General features: G+C 35.1%; 1 protein-coding gene across 2 annotated transcripts in view; it reads right to left on the reverse strand.

Annotated features, from left to right (window-relative positions):
- Positions 1-17,275, reverse strand: part of CycY (cyclin Y) — a 35,461-nt gene that overhangs the window by 2,804 nt on the left and 15,382 nt on the right. For both annotated transcript variants that reach the window (XM_076457281.1, XM_076457282.1), the window contains exons 7-8: positions 12,860-13,026; positions 685-847 (exon numbers count right to left, since the gene is read on the reverse strand). In XM_076457281.1, coding sequence (XP_076313396.1) covers positions 685-847; positions 12,860-13,026 — 330 coding nt within the window. The remainder of the gene's footprint in view (positions 1-684; positions 848-12,859; positions 13,027-17,275) is intronic.

Below are 17,275 nucleotides of genomic sequence, written 5' to 3' on the forward strand. Positions count from 1 at the left end.
TTTTGTATTCTGACAGCATTACTTTCATTAGTGTCTTGCAACAAGTAACAAAAACTTTTATCATGTTTAATAAAATCTAACTAAAAGAACCTATTTTATGATTATTTACAGTTTTATTGTACTATATGAGAATATTTTTTGTACTTGGCATATTTTTAGAACTGTGTTACTCTAAAATAAACCACTACATATGGTAAATGGAAGAACATACACACAAAGAAAAGAATGTTGAAGATGATATATAACTGTGTAACAGAGAAAATTCATACACATAACAAATGGGTGATAACACATCTCAACCTCATATTGTAGCAGCTAATTAAGAACATGGCTTTCAAATCTTGGTATATAAATTATTGCATTACATATGTTCTTGGAATAAATTTGGCACAAAAATGTTACTTGTAACAAATAGTGTAACACCTTGTTATAATGCCAATCTTACAGATATTTTCATGTGTAGTTTGACAAAACTCATAGCCCTCTTTGATGCCTTAGGTATATTTATCACACAAATTTCCAAACACTAGCTAATATCCAATAGCCATGATAAAAAAAAATTCTCACCTGATATAACTAAGCTCAAAATTGTTGCATATTTTCAGATCTACTTTACTGGTTCTATAAGTAACAAACTACATCAAATACACATATGATGAATAATAGTTATTTTAAGGTACTTACTTCAAGTTTTTGAGCCCTTTCTTTACTGAGTGGTTCAGATGGAAAAGTAAGATCATTTTGGTCAGCCAGTGTTCGCAAATCAAAGTAGTACTTTGCATAAACACTGGCAGGGACATTGATATTGAACTGTAACATTTCAAGGAACTGCCGTTCTAACTCATTCCTAAGTAGTCAAAAAAGAAAATTAAGTGTTTGATGTGTTAATTTTTGCTTAAATCATTACAAACAAATAGCATCTTACAAATTTCTGGCAATCACCACAACCCATAAAGTAACACATTTTACACTGCCACATTTCTAAATGAACTTAATAACTACAGCATTATCAAAAGTGAAAGTCTTCTACCTTCTCTTAAAAAATCCTCAGTTGCCAAATTATTATATTGCTTCCATGGGTAAAATAACCACATGAGAATGGTGAAAAGAACGTACATTTAAAAAGATTTATGACAATACACAAACAAGTTGTTTTGCCTCTGAATTCCACAATAACTTAGAAGTAACATTTATTTTGTACCTACAGTTCAGAAACAAAAACTGTTACATATTTCCCTGGAAAAATTAAGAGAAAACTAAATTTGCACAAACTGTTAAAACCAACCACAAACAACAGAATTAGCATATATCAGGTTCAAGCTCAACAGTGATACTGAAAGTGATGTGAAGTCAAAGAAACAATAAATTTGGTATACATAAACCATAAAAAGAAACTAAATCTTTCCTAAGATTTAAATAATATAACCAAATACAAAGAGGCTATAAAATAATGTTTAAAAATGCAGAAAATATATTACATAACACTTCTATAATACACAAAATAACTAATATATCTGAAAGTAGTAGGAGAATCAAACATATAAACAAACAATAACCAGAAAATTAATCCTTTAATGGGTACAAAAGCCAAAAATTTTTTTAATTGAACTAAGAGGTTTCGTGTATATTCAATCAGAAAAACCATAACTGGATTATTTCATACTATCTTGTACTTACACATCCTTTTAAGGGGGTGGTAACATAGACACCACTACCTTATAAAAACTTCTACATTCTGGTGGCAACTATAAGGTCTAAGTCATTGAAAGAGTTAAAAAATATAAACACACACATAAGAACTATATTCTGAAGCCAGAACACCCAAAATGAAAAGGTTTAGAGAAACTTGTACATCTCTAAGTTCTACAACAGAAAGATGATAATCTAGGCTTCAATATAAAAAGTACTCAGAGTTGGAGTATAATCCACATAAAAATAAATTTGAAGAAAAGAGGAACAGGACAGCATTAAAAAAGGGACTAGATATAAAGGACACACAGATATGTATCATTCTTCTCAGAGGAGTGTGTACATTATATTTACACCCATTACATCAAATAAAAGAGCCAGTGACATTGGCAATGATGGTGTACCTGTGAAACCAACAATGGGGCACAGATATTGGTTTAAAAGGTAGAAGAAATACTATGTTCTGCTCTTGTAGTGAAAGGTTTGCAGATGAGTGGCTCAATCAAATACTAAATAGGCATACTAAAGAGGTTGCAACACTCTTCATTTCTAAAAAAAGCCAGTGAGTCACATAATAAAGGCCAAATTAGTAGCCATTTAGGGAAACTAAATAAAGATCTAAATAATCCAAAAAATGAGCTCAACAATGTAACTGGAACATAAAACATAGTACTATGAAGAAAATATAGATCATTCTTATCCTGGTTAGAGCTGAGACATCTAGTGAAAACAGGCATCCTGCTTCCCATACTCACAATACTATGCAATGTTGAGCATGCAGAAGCAGTAAAAGTACCTGTCAAGTAAACATCAGCCATTAGGTTACACCTTTTGCCCACTTCCAGAGGATGTTGATCCTCTCATGAAGCTCCAGTGCAGAAGGTTGAACTGTGTCTAGGGCAAACAAAAAAGTTAAAAAGCATGCAACAGTCTCAACTGGATAAATCCACATAAATACCCACTCTGTATATATATAATTTACTGCATTGTTTCTAAAATTACCAAGACCAGGTAGTGATTTTGATAAGATATAACTTGGAACTTATGCTGACGATGTTCAAAAACATCCTCATAAACAAGATGAATTAGCTGCACAAGCCAATTAATTGATGCTGATGGAGCAAAATCCAAAAGGTGAGAATCATCATAAGGTAAAAACAACCAAGGTCGATCCCCTTCTAAAGATGCAGTTCTATGCAAGATAGCAATGGATTGTTTTGCTAAAACATAGAGAATACCATTCAAAACAAGAATCTGTGACAGTCAGGTTAGTAACACAATAGAAGAAAAACAGCAATAACTTTCTCCTGCAGTCTTTGATAGGAAAACTATCAAGATATATGAACAAGGCTCACACAGTAAAAGAAAATAAGAAACAGCAATGAAAAAAATGTATAATTGTCTCCTCCTTTAAAAGTGGGTACAAGAGAAGTAGGTAACATCTGTGACATCTGAATGTATTGGAGATGGCAACTCTGTTGTCTGCACTAAAAGAAGCAAATAAACCACAATCACGAAATAAGTGAATCAAAAGGAGATGACATGTTGGAAAGTTGGCAAAGAACATCATTCACAATTCCAAAATATAATCCAACAAGAATGATAAATTAATACTGGAAATAAATTACCTTATAACACCAAAATGTATTTATTTACATAAACACTCAATGTTCCACACTTTACAGGTTATTCAGAAGCATTCACTAAAACATGAAACATACACGATAGTATAAAGTTTGACTGTTATCAATATTAATGAGATCTTGTAAGAAATGAAGACAATGACTACATGCCCATAAAGTGTGGACTATTGTGACTTTAGTGTCACACAGACCACACATTGCTGCATCAGTCCCAGATAAAAGAAAACAAATAGTTGAAAAACTGTGACCAATGCATAGTCGAGTTAGAACAACTTCCTCTTTCTGATCCTTATGGAAACAAGACTGTCAAGGTCCAATCAGCAGTGAACACAAGCTGCAGAGGGGATTCTACGTGCAACCACGATAAACCATGGCAGAGCCCACACAGTCACCTGATTTTGAACCATTTGTATAAATAGGAATGGAAGGATGGTTTGAAAGATGTTCAGCAAATTGCAGGCAGTATTTCCAATTGGGAGTGTCTGCTTTTCTCAAATGACTTAAAAATAGGTCACATTTGGAGACTGTAAGAAGCTATGGTGGGATGGGCTGACCAGTGGATACAGCAATGTTATCCAAGGACAGACCCAATTCTTCCAACTGCACCTGGATATCAATACCAAAAGGAGTAATGACAGATCATCTGTTCTGAAAAAGTATGGCCTACCGAGGAAGGAAAACACAACCCCAGGTGGGATGCTTTGGTAAGTAACAAAAATTCAAAGCAATGAAATAATAACCCACGATGATGAGAAAATCCACTTGTAGAGAAAATATATACATAAAGATGGATAGTATGGGTAGAGAAAGCACTATGTAGAAAAGCGACCAACATTTCGACCTTCTTCGGTCATCGTCAGGTTCAGAAAGAAACAGGTAACTGACCAATAGCTGACTACATGTTTGAAGGGGGTTGTGTAATTGAGTATAGGAATGTAGAGGGCATGTTTAGATGTTGGATTATATTTATTAATATAGGTATAAAGAGGTTCCTTTGTATTGGTTTATTTTAGGCTTGAATTGTTGTATAAGTAGTGCTCCTTTAATTTTGAGTTTGTTTACGTGTTTCTTTATTTAATATTTGGGTGTTTTCTACGGCTATGTTGTGTTTATTTGATTTGCAGTGCTCTAAAATGTGTGAAGATGACTTTTTGTGTTCTTTGAATCTGGTTTCCAATTCTCTACTTGTTTCTCCAATATAGAAGTTGTGGCAGTTATTGACATTGTATTTTATAAATACTGTTGGTGTTGTGTTTGTCAGTATAGTTTTTATATAGTATAAACCTCAGTTTTGTGCCTGGTTTTTGAATAAATTTGGTATTAACTGGAATGTCATATTTTGTTACTAGTTTTTGCTAAATGTTAGTTATTTTTCTGCTGATGTCGAGAATATATGGTATGCAGCAGTATACGGATTCATGATTTTTTAAATTGTGGGGTATACTTACTTTTGTTAGTTGATTTTGCTTTTTGTCTAGGTGTGTGCATATAATGTTTTCTACGGTTTGTGGAGGAAGGTCATTGATGTTGATGATGTATTGTTTTATCTTGTCTGATTCATCATTAATTTTATCTGGTGAGTATAGATTTATGGCTGTGTTTATTTGGGTTCTAAGTATGTTGAGTTTTTGTTTTGTTTCATGTGCTGAGTCAAGGGATGTATAGTCCAGTTTGGGTGATTTTCTGTTTTAAATTGTGTATCGGTTCTTGTAATTTTGAGGTTAAGAAATGATATTTGATTGCTTTCTTCCCGTTCACATGTGAAGTTAATGTTGGAATGTATAACGTTACTGTGATTGAAAAAATTAAGAGAGTGTTCTGTACATGCGAATCCCGCGCTTGTGTCATCTACATATCTGTACCAGTATAGCAGTGAATGTAATGCTGTGTTTCAACTTGTGTCATACAAATATTAGCTAGAACTGGCAATACTGGTTTGCCCATGATTAGGCCATTTGTTTGTATATAGTTGTGGTTGTTGAACATGAAGTTTGTCTTCACCATGGTGAATTCTAAGAGGGTTGCTGATTAGTTGGTGGGAATGTCTATTGATGAGTTAGGGTCTCAGATATAGAGTTTTAAGGCTATCTTACAGGCTTCAGCAGTTGGTACTTCTGTAAAGAGAGATATGACATTGAAACTGGCCATTAAGACTTTATGATTAAGTTGATTAAGGTTGGATTTGAAATTGAAAGAGTCTTTGATGAATTAGCTGGCTGATGTTACATATTTGGAGAATGCCCATGCTATGTATTTACCAAGATTGTAATTAAACGATTCATATGTGGACATTATTGGTAGTAGTGGACAATCTGGTTTATGAGGTTTGGGGATGCCGTATATTTGTGGTGTGAGAGAGTCAGTCTTGCGTAGGTAGGAATAAAGTGTTTGTGAAATTGTGTTGGCTTGTTTCATTTTTAGTTGCATTTTGTGTGTCTTTGTTGGATTTGTGTGTATTGGTTTAAATTTGTTTGTGTCTGATAGAATGTTCTTCATTTTTTGGATGTATTCATTCATGTTCATTATGACTACAGCATTTCCTTTATCTGCTTTTAGAATTTTAATGTTTTTGTCTTGTTTTAGGTTTTTAATGGAATTAACGTCTCTTTTTGTAAGATTGTTTTTTAGTTTTCGGTTTTGTGAAATTATGTTGAAGGTTTTGTGAGAAAATTATTTGAAAAATCATTTAAGAAGTTTTTAGGTGTTTCTGGAAAATATTAATTTTTAATTTTTTCTGGGAAGTTTGGCTGTTGGATGTTAACAGAATTGTTGAAGTTGTCTTCTTTCTGTTGGTTGTTTTCTGTGGAAAGTATCACAAGTCTCCTGGCTAAAAGACCTAGCCAGGAGACTTTAGAGAAATGTAGGACAATTGCCTGGCACCAGGTATCAGGAAAAACATTCTCCTGCCAGATACGGTTAAAAAACAATCAGAAGAATAGCAAGAGAAGCAGGAGATAGATGGTGCAGCATTTCATTGTGTACATCATCAGGTCCGACCAATCTACTGCTAGACTGATAAAGGGCCAGTTTGAGTTCCACCAGTGTAAAGGGACGATTATAGTCACAGAGACAATCAGCTCAAAAGGAAAGAGGTGATCGCTCTGCCCAAGTCTTGATGGCTAAGAAAGTGAAGGAAGAAGCAGAATTGCTAGATACCTGGCAAAAGCTATCATCTAGAGTATCAGCAATGCTCCTTGTATCAGCTACTTCCTGGCCATCAAAGAACAAGATCGAGAGGAGGACAGAATTACATTGCCCAGTGACTTTTAGAATCTTGTTCCATATGATTTTGTAACTGGTGGTAGAAGATATGCTAGTTGTGAACTTAATCCAAGATTCCTCCTGGCTTTGACGTCTTACCCACCGAGCATGTGCACAGGCTCACTGGAAAGCGATGCTGTTCAAGAATGTGGGATATCTACAGAAAGTATCCCAGGCCCGTTTTTGAGTACAAGGTGCCATGTGGCAAGTAGGATTCCACCATGGATGAGGATATAGTGGAAAACGTGTCGAGGTTTTAGGAATACATTGAGTAGCTGCTTGTATAATACAGTCAGTTACTGCTGCCACACAGTTGTCTACTGATGGCTTACAGATGTTGTCAGAATCAAGTTCTGCAAGAGCAGTGAAAGAGGGTCAGTTTGTCTGATCCAGCTTCCATCAGGGTACGTGGGTTGGGTGGCATTGACCATGGCCAGTCTCTCTCAAGATTATAGGAAAATGATCACTGCCTTGTGGATAATTGTCAACACTCCAACAAAAATGGGAGAATAATGAAGGGGAGCAAACTGAGGGATTAATAGCAGTAAAGGGCTGACTAGGTGCATGGAAATAAGTAGAAAAACCAGTATTGAAAAGAGAAAGGTTGTGATCAGAGAGCATACGCTCCACAGAGCAAACCCTCTTATCAAAATCAGCACTTCCACAGAGGGGATGATGTTCATTAGTCCCCCAGAATGAAAGAGAGAGACAACAACTGTTCAATGAAAGCATCAAGGTCTGATTGATCATATGTCACTCCAGGCGACAGGTAAAGACAACAAACAGTGATGGTATGGCCCAAGGAAACACGGATGGCTACAGCCTCCAAGGGCGTGTCGAGTAGCAAAGACAGGGTGAGCACATGCTAATCAACCAACAGTGTCACCCCTCCATCACACAGCATATCATTCCTGTGCAAAGAAAACTGCTAAAAGGTGACTATATCGGCAGGTTTCAGAAATGTTTCCTGTAAGGAAAGACGTACAGGATGGTAGGAAGTAATCAGTGCTTTGATTTCATCCAGATTAGAATGTAAACCTCGACAGTTCCATTATATCAAGATGGCCATTTTTTATTTACGTGTATGCAAATTGAGTGGAGAGCCCTTCTGTTTACGACCACATCTTTTTTATTTTCTTTATCTGAGGGAGGTCTGTCTACTTCCATGGATCCTGCCTTGGGTCGATTGGGTAGGTCTTTGCTGTTGGAAGAGAATTCCAGTGACCGAGGACATGAACAAATGATCGTTTTGCATCTTGGGGTGGGAGAAGAAGATGTACCTGAGGAAATGCCTATTCCTGGAACCACAGGAAGTGGATCTTGAGGTTTGCTGGAATGAATGTTAGGGACAGAGATGGGTGTTGATGTTGATTCATCAACTTTTTTTCACCAAGAAGGTCAAAAGACTTTTCATATGGTTTGAGAACGATTCTTTTAGAGGCAAGGAGAGATCTGTCTGCACTCCCACTGTCATAGTGGAATGAAGTGCAGGAGCATACATCTGAGATGAGGTGGTGGACAGCAATTTTCGAGCCTCAGGATAAGTAATGTTATGAATCGTTTTCAAACGCTGCATCTCCTTTTCTTCTAACCATTTAGGTCAAGAACGAAAGTAGGATGGGTGAGAGCCATTGCAATTGATGCTATGAGGCTCCGTTTCACACTCATTAGCATCATGGTCCTTGCCACTGCAATGAGCACACGTCAAGGAACCACAACATGACATCTTTGAGTGACCAAATTGCTGACATTGGAAACATCGGAGAGGGTTTGGAATGTATGACCATACTCTGCAATTTAGTTAAACTGCCTTGATAGTGGCAGACAGACATGGTGACATAAATGTGAGAATGAGGACATTTGTTGGCACCATAATTCCATCTTTGCAAGTGGATATATGCCTCACTGCAGAAACTCCTTGAGTGGAAAAACCAGCGAGAATCTCTGACTCTGGGGTGTTCTTCAAATCTCTCTCAACAATAACTCCTCGTGATGAATTCAAAGTAGCATGAGGTATAACCCCAATAGGTATATCCCCAATTGCCTTTGAATGCAAGAGGAGTTCACTGTGTTGAGATGTGGATATTTCCACCAATATGTCACCAGATTAAAGCTTCTTTACTGACTTTGGAGAGCCAGCAAGTCCCTCTAGTCCCTTCTGAATGAAAAAGGGAGATATTTGCCCTAGAGGTTTGTCTGAAAGAGAATGTATTATAAGAAAATGAGGTACAACAGGTAGTACAGATGTTGAACATTGCTGCTCAGAATCTTCAAGATGTGGTCAGTTACCTATGGACTGTTTTTCACTTTTTAAGTTTTTATTTGTAGGATACATAATACATCAAGCCTTATAAGGGGACGCACTGCAATGCCAAATAAGGATACTGCAGCAATGCCAGGGTTTCATAACCACTATACCCAAACACCAGCATCAGATTTAATGTCCATAACACCTGTTGAGAACATCTAACACTGACACTTGGTTGACCCTAGCCCAAGTAGACCAGCTGATTGACTCAAGAGGGGCCACCTCAAGGTTGTCCGTCTACAGAAATTCAAGACCACAGTGGTGTGTCAGGGTTGGACCTCTAAACACCACCAGGATCCTCTCCTCCCCTTCATGGGTCACCATGCATGGCAAACAAGTGGGTGAATGTTTAGATCCCAAAGGAGGTAAACGGAAACAACAGAACCTTCCCTGAGAGGCCCCTCACCATGTAAAGGAATCCATACCAAGAGGATAAAGAATAAATAATAGATCAGATGAAAGATGAAAACATCCTATAAAACATAACACTATTGATATATAAATTAATTTATTTTTCATGATATCCCAATAATATGCAAATTTACCAAAATTTTGAATCCTTGTCTAAATTTTTCACTACTATTTAATATTTTAAGAATTTTAAAGCAAAGGTTTACACTTATTATACAGTGTAAACATTACTTATATCATTTCAGGTGTTGCTCTGTTGACAGCTTACAAAATACCGTGCAACAGAATCATTTTCATGGCAACCATCAAGTGAGGAGTGATGGTCAGTGTTGATATATTCAAGTAAATCCTATACATATGGTTATGTTTTATTACCCAAATTGTGTCATGGTATTTCATATGTGTTTCTTACCGTCTTTGGGTATTATGTTAACTAGGAAATTTCCCAGCCAAACCCTAAGAATAATAACACTTTCCATTTTGCTTATGTTAATGTATTATCATCTCTGGTCACCACATCAATCACATAAGATTATTTGTGGTCATTTTACATGCCAGACCAGCAACTACGAGAATGAATTCAGAATACTGAAATTTCACTAGAATAATTTTAAACACTTAAAAGTAGATTAGAAATTTGTGATATAATAGTACTTTGAAGTTCATGAGATATGTTGAGGTTATTGACTACAGGATAATGACAAGACACCAGTGATCATGATTTTTGATAAGTACTGCTTAATTGTTTTCATTTTCAAACTAATAATAATAAAATAACTAAACACATGTTGCAAACTTATTTGCTTAACATTCACCAAACATGCAAGTTAAATGTACAATATAATTGCTTCATAATATCACTTCTGGACTGCTTTGTATTCTAGTTCTTAATGATAGAAGAAAAAAATTCTAGACTCATCACAGATGTGCAGTCTAGCACCTCTGGTACAACAAGATAAAAAACAATAAACAGTACATTCCAGATCAAACAAAGTGCACCATACATCAGAAGCAGTTAAGAAAACTGTACAATGTTACAAATAAGCACACACAACTGAACACTAACAACTGCAGTAAATGCCAAAAAAGATGACACCTGGGAGCAGATAAAAAATGATTTGGAAAAGGACTAATTCCTAGTGGATAAAAAAAACCAGTATGACATTCAAATTGTAGAAACAGTTATTTTTTAAGAAAATTTATGAACAAAAAAAAAGAGAGAGAGAGAGAAAGACAAAATACACAAGCTTCATAAGAAGACACAGATGATCAAACACTCCTACAAACATGCCACCACATGGTCCCGAAGTATGTACAATGTTCACTGGAGGGATCCATCTTCTTGATAGAGACAGAACTTAACCATATGAATTTGCTATGGTGTATTAAAACATTTGGAGATGAAATACTAGATAGTTACAAAGGATGTATGCTATCACATGGTTTGTCTGAACCTGAAAATGGCCAATAGTAATATAGCAATCTTATCTACTGAACCAAGTGGCATTTATAATGTGGCCTTCAACACATTCATACAGGAAATAATGGAATCACTGCTCAGTAATTTATCTGTACTTCTGTTATTTATTATCAGAGATAGATACCAAATACTCGTTCGAGACAATGAACCATTCAGTTAGGAATCTTAACGGTTGTATTGCTTGAACTGTTTAGTGAACTATTACAGAAGTTTGTTGTTTTTTTCTCATACTACCTATTCACTAGACATTATTTGTTCATCTTCACTCATAATTTGGTGAGGTGTTGACAACAATGAAGATCCAAAATAAAGAAGCAGTTGAAACTGATGAGTGGGTTATCAGAAAAAAAAAGCTCACCTGTTAGGGAACAGCTCAAAATTTTGTAAATCATCACAGAAACAAACATTAGACGAAGTTGTTTGAAGGATCTTCTGATCCAGTGAAGCATCTTGTTCCAAAGAGGATATGTCGATTTGTTACCAACATCTGTCTAACAAACATAAGGATTCCAACAAATATATATAAGTTGATGTAAATGATAAAGTTCTTCACTTGTCTCAATAAATTTTGTACAATGTATGTGGAATAAAAACCTTACTTATGGTTGGAACAACAATGGACCCATACAATCAAACAAATTAAAGCATTAATAACAGCAATAAATCACTTAGGCAAGTAGATAAGTTATGACATACTTCATCAATTTCTTATGTCAATATTCATCACTGACAAAATCAAGGAAACTTGTATCTACCTAGACCTAAACACGAGGCCTGGAATTTTCATGTTTTTGGCTATTGATAATATTGGCTGACATGAAATAACACAAGATGGGTCAACCTTTCATGCCACAAGTTCCATAATTATTATAATGAGCTGAAAAAAATGATGGTACAGCTACCAAGCAGCATTAAGATGGACACTCTAAATAACCAACAATCTCCAAAATCTAGCCAGCATCCCAACAGTAACACAGATGGTACGAGAAAGTTGATAAACACTTTATCAAGAAAAACTGAAGAAGCCAAAACAAAGTGTTTCACAATGTAGACTGACTCCAAGTGCAGGAAACAATCAAGGTCACTTTCAGCTGTTATCAGTTTTGATTCTCTTGTCCAAAAGGGGGAAGCATTTGTTGGTTCTGTGAAGTTTAACCAAAATGACACCTACAGAGCTGATGAATGATGAAATTGAAACTGATAAGAAAATTCTAGGATACAGTGAATTCTCTGCACTCATTGCTACACAAGAACAGAAAGCTAATGCAATAAGTTATCTACCTATCATTCCATCTTCATCAAACAATCCAGGATTTCTGAAAACTGCATTATATATAATTAAAATTCCTCATATCAATATTATTATATATTGGAGGATGTTTTCATCTATCATTTGATATATTACTAGTGCACTTGCAATGAACATTAAAGGAGTCATTCAAAATATTAGCTTTTTGGAAAATGTATGGAAATGGTGTTCTTGCACAATATTTTGGAAAGCTGCCAACAAAACAACACCCACAATGACAAAAGTAATTATCATGTTGTATAATAAGTACATGTTTTCAATTTAAGTCTTACACTATTAAATAGTAGTGAACATTGACATGGATTCAAAATTTTGGATGATAATTTGCATATCAATAGGATGTCATGAATATGCAAATGAACTAATTTAAATATTGATACTTTTAACTCTTAGTTTATGTTTTTTACTTTCATTTGATAAATTACTCATAGATTTATGATAAATATGAATAGGATTATAGCAGAAAAATGTTTTTTTTAAATGGTCAATTTTAAATGCTGGTAGATGTGGAAACATCCTTGCCCAGAACCCCCTCCTTGTGTAAATCTTCACTGTGGCCACTCAAATTGTTTCTTAAGGTCTATTCTAATAGAAAAATTACAACACCCTTTGACAGCAGACCAACACTGCCAAACCTCCTTTGGTTCCCTGGGTATATGTATACACATATGATTTTAAAAAAATACAATATACTTTCCTGTTTTACTAAATGATACATTTCAAAATGGTTTTCCACAAAATATTAAGTCTTTACTTACATGTCTTCAACACTGATATCTTTCAAAATTTGACAGTAATCCACATTCCACACAGCTTGATCATCCCACACTTTGGAAGCTAGAAGAATAGCACCTAATACTATCCTTCGCCATGTACTAGGCACAATATCTATCTCAGCATATGTGAGAAGTCTTTCTAAGTACACCTGGAATTGACAGAGGATTATGATTTATAGATATTAATGCGACTTTAACAAGAACTATATATATACACAGTCAGTACTACATTTCATCATTGTTTAAGCCAATGAAAAATATTTTCATGAACTGATTTTGTTCTTTAGTAAAAATTTAAAAACCAGGTAAATTTTCCATTGCCAATACTACTTTTTACTTTGGTTTAAAAAACAGGAAGTGTAATTTTGAATTTCAAAATCACTTCAAACCATCTCCACTGTTTCAAATAAAATTCTTCATTAACTGAACTAAAAAATATAAAAATGTCATTAAAATCAAATAAAAGCATCACAAGTGTAAATGACAAATCAACAGAGCTGGAAAAAATTCCAAAAATGAAAGAATACTTCCGTACAACATAATAAAGTTACCATACAAACTAAATCAGTTACTTAAAAATACTAAGAATGTGACAATGACCACCATCGCAACTGATTTGAATCTCAGTGATACATGTATGCCATAACTTGTAAAAATAAAGTGCATTTTGCTTGCGACTCTGAAATAGTTGGTTTAATTGTTTGGCATTTTATGGAGCAAAGCAATAAGGTTATCTGCGCCAAACAAACGATACAAAAAAATTAAAAACAAAGTAAAATTATTAAAATTTATGAAAAGGAATCTTGTTAAAACAAAACTAAGTCCAATTTTTTAATTAAAAACTTAAATAGTGCTAAAAAGGCCAATGGCCCTTAAAAAACTAAAAATATTTGTAAAGTGGATAGTGTCACCTTCGCCAATGACACCGTCCAACGACAGAGGTAAACCTTTGAGTAAAACATGTCTAAAATGGTGCTGTTGTTCAGAGTCAAAATGATGGTATGACAGTAAAATGTGGAGTATTGTGACCTGAGTGTCACACAGACCACACATTGATGCATCAGTCCCAGATAAAAAAAACCATGACCAATGCACAGTCTAGTTAGGACAGCTTTTTTCCTATCCCTACGGAAACAATACAGCCAAATTCTAATAGAAGGTTTTATCAGAAAAAGCTTATTTTCATGTTGTTCACAACTACCAACTAGCGTGGAGCCGAACCTTGAATACAAGACCATATTCCATGTATGGAACAGTCACAGCAGTGATAGCACCAGAACAGATAGACTCAGTTGTGGTTTCAGCATGCTCATTCCTGTGAATATCAATGTGGCCTGAAATCCAGAAGAACTGGATAGAAGTAGATGTTAAAGCAAAATAGGCCAGCCGGTTTTGAATATCCATGAGAACAGGGTGAGAGCTAATGAGAAGCAATTCCATGGCCAGTATAGAACTAAGCGAGTCAGTAAAAATAGTACAAATCAAGAACTGCTCAACTTCTATGCAATCCAGGGCAAGAGAAATGGTGTAGAGTTTAGCAGTGAACAAAAACTTTAGAGAGGCTTCTGTGCATGATCACCAAACCACAACAAACTATGGCAAAGCCCACAGTCACCTGATTTTGAACCATTCATATAAATGGGAATGAAAGGATGGTTTGAAAGAAGTTCAGCAAACAGAAAATGGTGCATCCATTTGGGAGTATCTTACCTCAAAGTAAGGTCACACTTGAGGATGGTAATAAGCCATGGTGAGATGGGCTGACCAGTGGATACAGCAATGTCATCCAAGGACAGACCCAATTCATCCAAATGTGCCCTGATACAAAGGTCAAAGGGAACAATGGCAGATGGTCTGTTCTGAAAAAACATGGCCCACTGAGGAAGGAAAACACAACTCCATGTGGGATGTTGTAGTAAGGTCACACTTGGGGATAGTAATGAGCCATGGTGGGATAGGCTGACCAATGGATACAGTAATGTGATCCAAGGACAGACCCAATCCATTCAACTGCGCCTGGATATGAAGGCCAAAAGGAACAATGGCACATCATTTCTGCTGAAAAAGCATGGCCCACTGAAGAAGGAAAACACAACTTCAGGTGGGATGTTGTAGTAAGTAAGGTCACATTTGGGGATGGTTAATAAGCTTATATTAACTTGAGTTTTTCGTAAATTGCTAAGCTTAATAGTATACATGTAAAAAAGAAAGATTTTTTGTTTCTTTGTTTGTTTTGGAATTTCGCGCAAAGCTACATGAGGGCTATCTGTGCTAGCCGTCCCTAATTTAGCAGTGTAAGACTAGAGGGAAGGCAGCTAGTCATCATCACCCACCGCCAACTCTTGGGCTACTCTTTTACCAACGAATAGTGGGATTGACCATAACATTATAACGCCCCCACGGCTGGGAGGGCGAGCATGTTTAATGCTATCTGGATGCTGAACTCGCGACCCTCAGATTACGAGCGCATGCCTTAATGCGCCCGGCCATGCCGGGCCCCCAAAAAAAAAAAAAAAGACTTCATTGAATTTAAATTATGAATGCTGCCAAAAATAAGACATTCAAATGTTAAATAGAATTAATGATGGTCTAATGATTACTGTTCAAAATCTATTACAAGTAAGTTTTTAAAAAAACAACACACAAACAAAGAACAGACATGCAAGTTCAGACAGATTTCTAAATTTAACACACCTGAGTAATACAATATTTAAAGTTCTAAGTGAAAAGTGAAGTTATCAAACCATAATGTAATGAAACATCAAATGAACGTTCTGCCAAAGATTTTATCTTTGGAGTAACACCTAAGTATTTCTGGGTTAAACAGATTTTGATTGTCACAGTTATCAAATGCTCAATGCCCAGGTTCCTCAAGTGACCTTAAAATGAAACATTAATACTCATAAAAAGATAAGAAAAATTCTTTGTTTCCATTTTTATTTTACCAACAATTAAACAGAGAATTATAATTACTATATTAAAGATTTACTGTCTCATTACCTAGTTGATGTCATCACAGCAGGGTTAGCAAAAATATTTATAATGTAAAAAGTTTGTCTTGAATTTCGCACAAAGCTACTTGAGGGCTATCTGCTCTAGTCATCCCTAATTTAGCAGTGTAAGACTAGAAGGAAGGCAGCTAGTCTATCATCCCCCACTGCCAACTCTTGGGCTACTCTTTTACCAACAAATAGTGGGACTGGTCATAACATTATAACACCCCCACGGCTGAAAAGGCAAGCATGTTTGGTGCGACGGGGATGCGACCAAGCAACCCTCAGATTACGAGTCGCACGCCTTGACACACCTGGCCATGCCAGGCCCATAATGTAAAAAGTTCACCTTTTAAGGATCATTATAGACTAAAAATCAATACAGAAAAGATTATGGTATTATTTCTTTAAATCTATATCAATAAACTTAGCAATTCAAATTACTAAAGGCAAACATGATATAAGGAAGAACAGATATAAATATCTGTTAGAGAACAGAAAGCTTAAAATGTTAGAATTATAATTTAGGAACAACTTTTTCTATATTCAGTCGATAATATCTTTAAAAAAATACATCAATTTCAATGACAATGAGAAACCTACTTGAAATAAAAATGTGTTCTAAAGACAACTGGTATGGCTATTAAAGCTAATTACAATAAAGAACATTTAAACCTTCTTAGGTCATCTTCATGTTAATTTAAAAATGACCTAAAAAGGTCAAAACATTGTTCTGTACTTTATTTTAATTAAAGTTTTAATACCCATACCACCTGTCTTTAAGTATACAAACCTCAAAATATAACAATGGATTCTTCAATGTTTTCAACAGTGAATAATGCAGTTCTGGAGAAGGTTGAATGAAAAGTCCAAAATTAATTTTTAAAACATACAAGTATTTAACAAGGCCATGAGGATAATGTTTCCACAATTTTTGGTAGTTATAATACTGAGCTACTAGTGGAATAAAGTAGAAAGTAAAAGAAAAAACTTTGAACTCATTTTCAAAATAAAACTATCTAATGTTATTCTTCATATAATTTTTCTCACTGATCTTTACTGTGATAATATTGAGATGTTTCACTCATTTAAATCTTAAAAACAAAGTTTTCAACACTGTTGAAAAAGATAACATGCTATCCATTTCTTTATGTGGAGATTACTCACACACAGAATGGAAAACCCTCAAGTGAAGTGTATTATAAACCTAGACATAAATATAAGCATTTAAACTTCAACTCACATTGCTCTGTAATGTGTAAATCAGCAATGGTATGCATATAATTAAGCACAGCTATTTAGTTTTCCAGTGAAAAAAAGGGTTACAAATAAAGGAATATCTGCAGTCATCTATTAATAAATACATATCAAAGATTTGTTGACACTTAAATAATACACATCCACA

Source organism: Tachypleus tridentatus, chromosome 9 (assembly GCF_004210375.1).
Source record: "Tachypleus tridentatus isolate NWPU-2018 chromosome 9, ASM421037v1, whole genome shotgun sequence".
In the NCBI taxonomy this organism is placed as follows: Eukaryota; Metazoa; Arthropoda; class Merostomata; order Xiphosura; family Limulidae; genus Tachypleus; species Tachypleus tridentatus.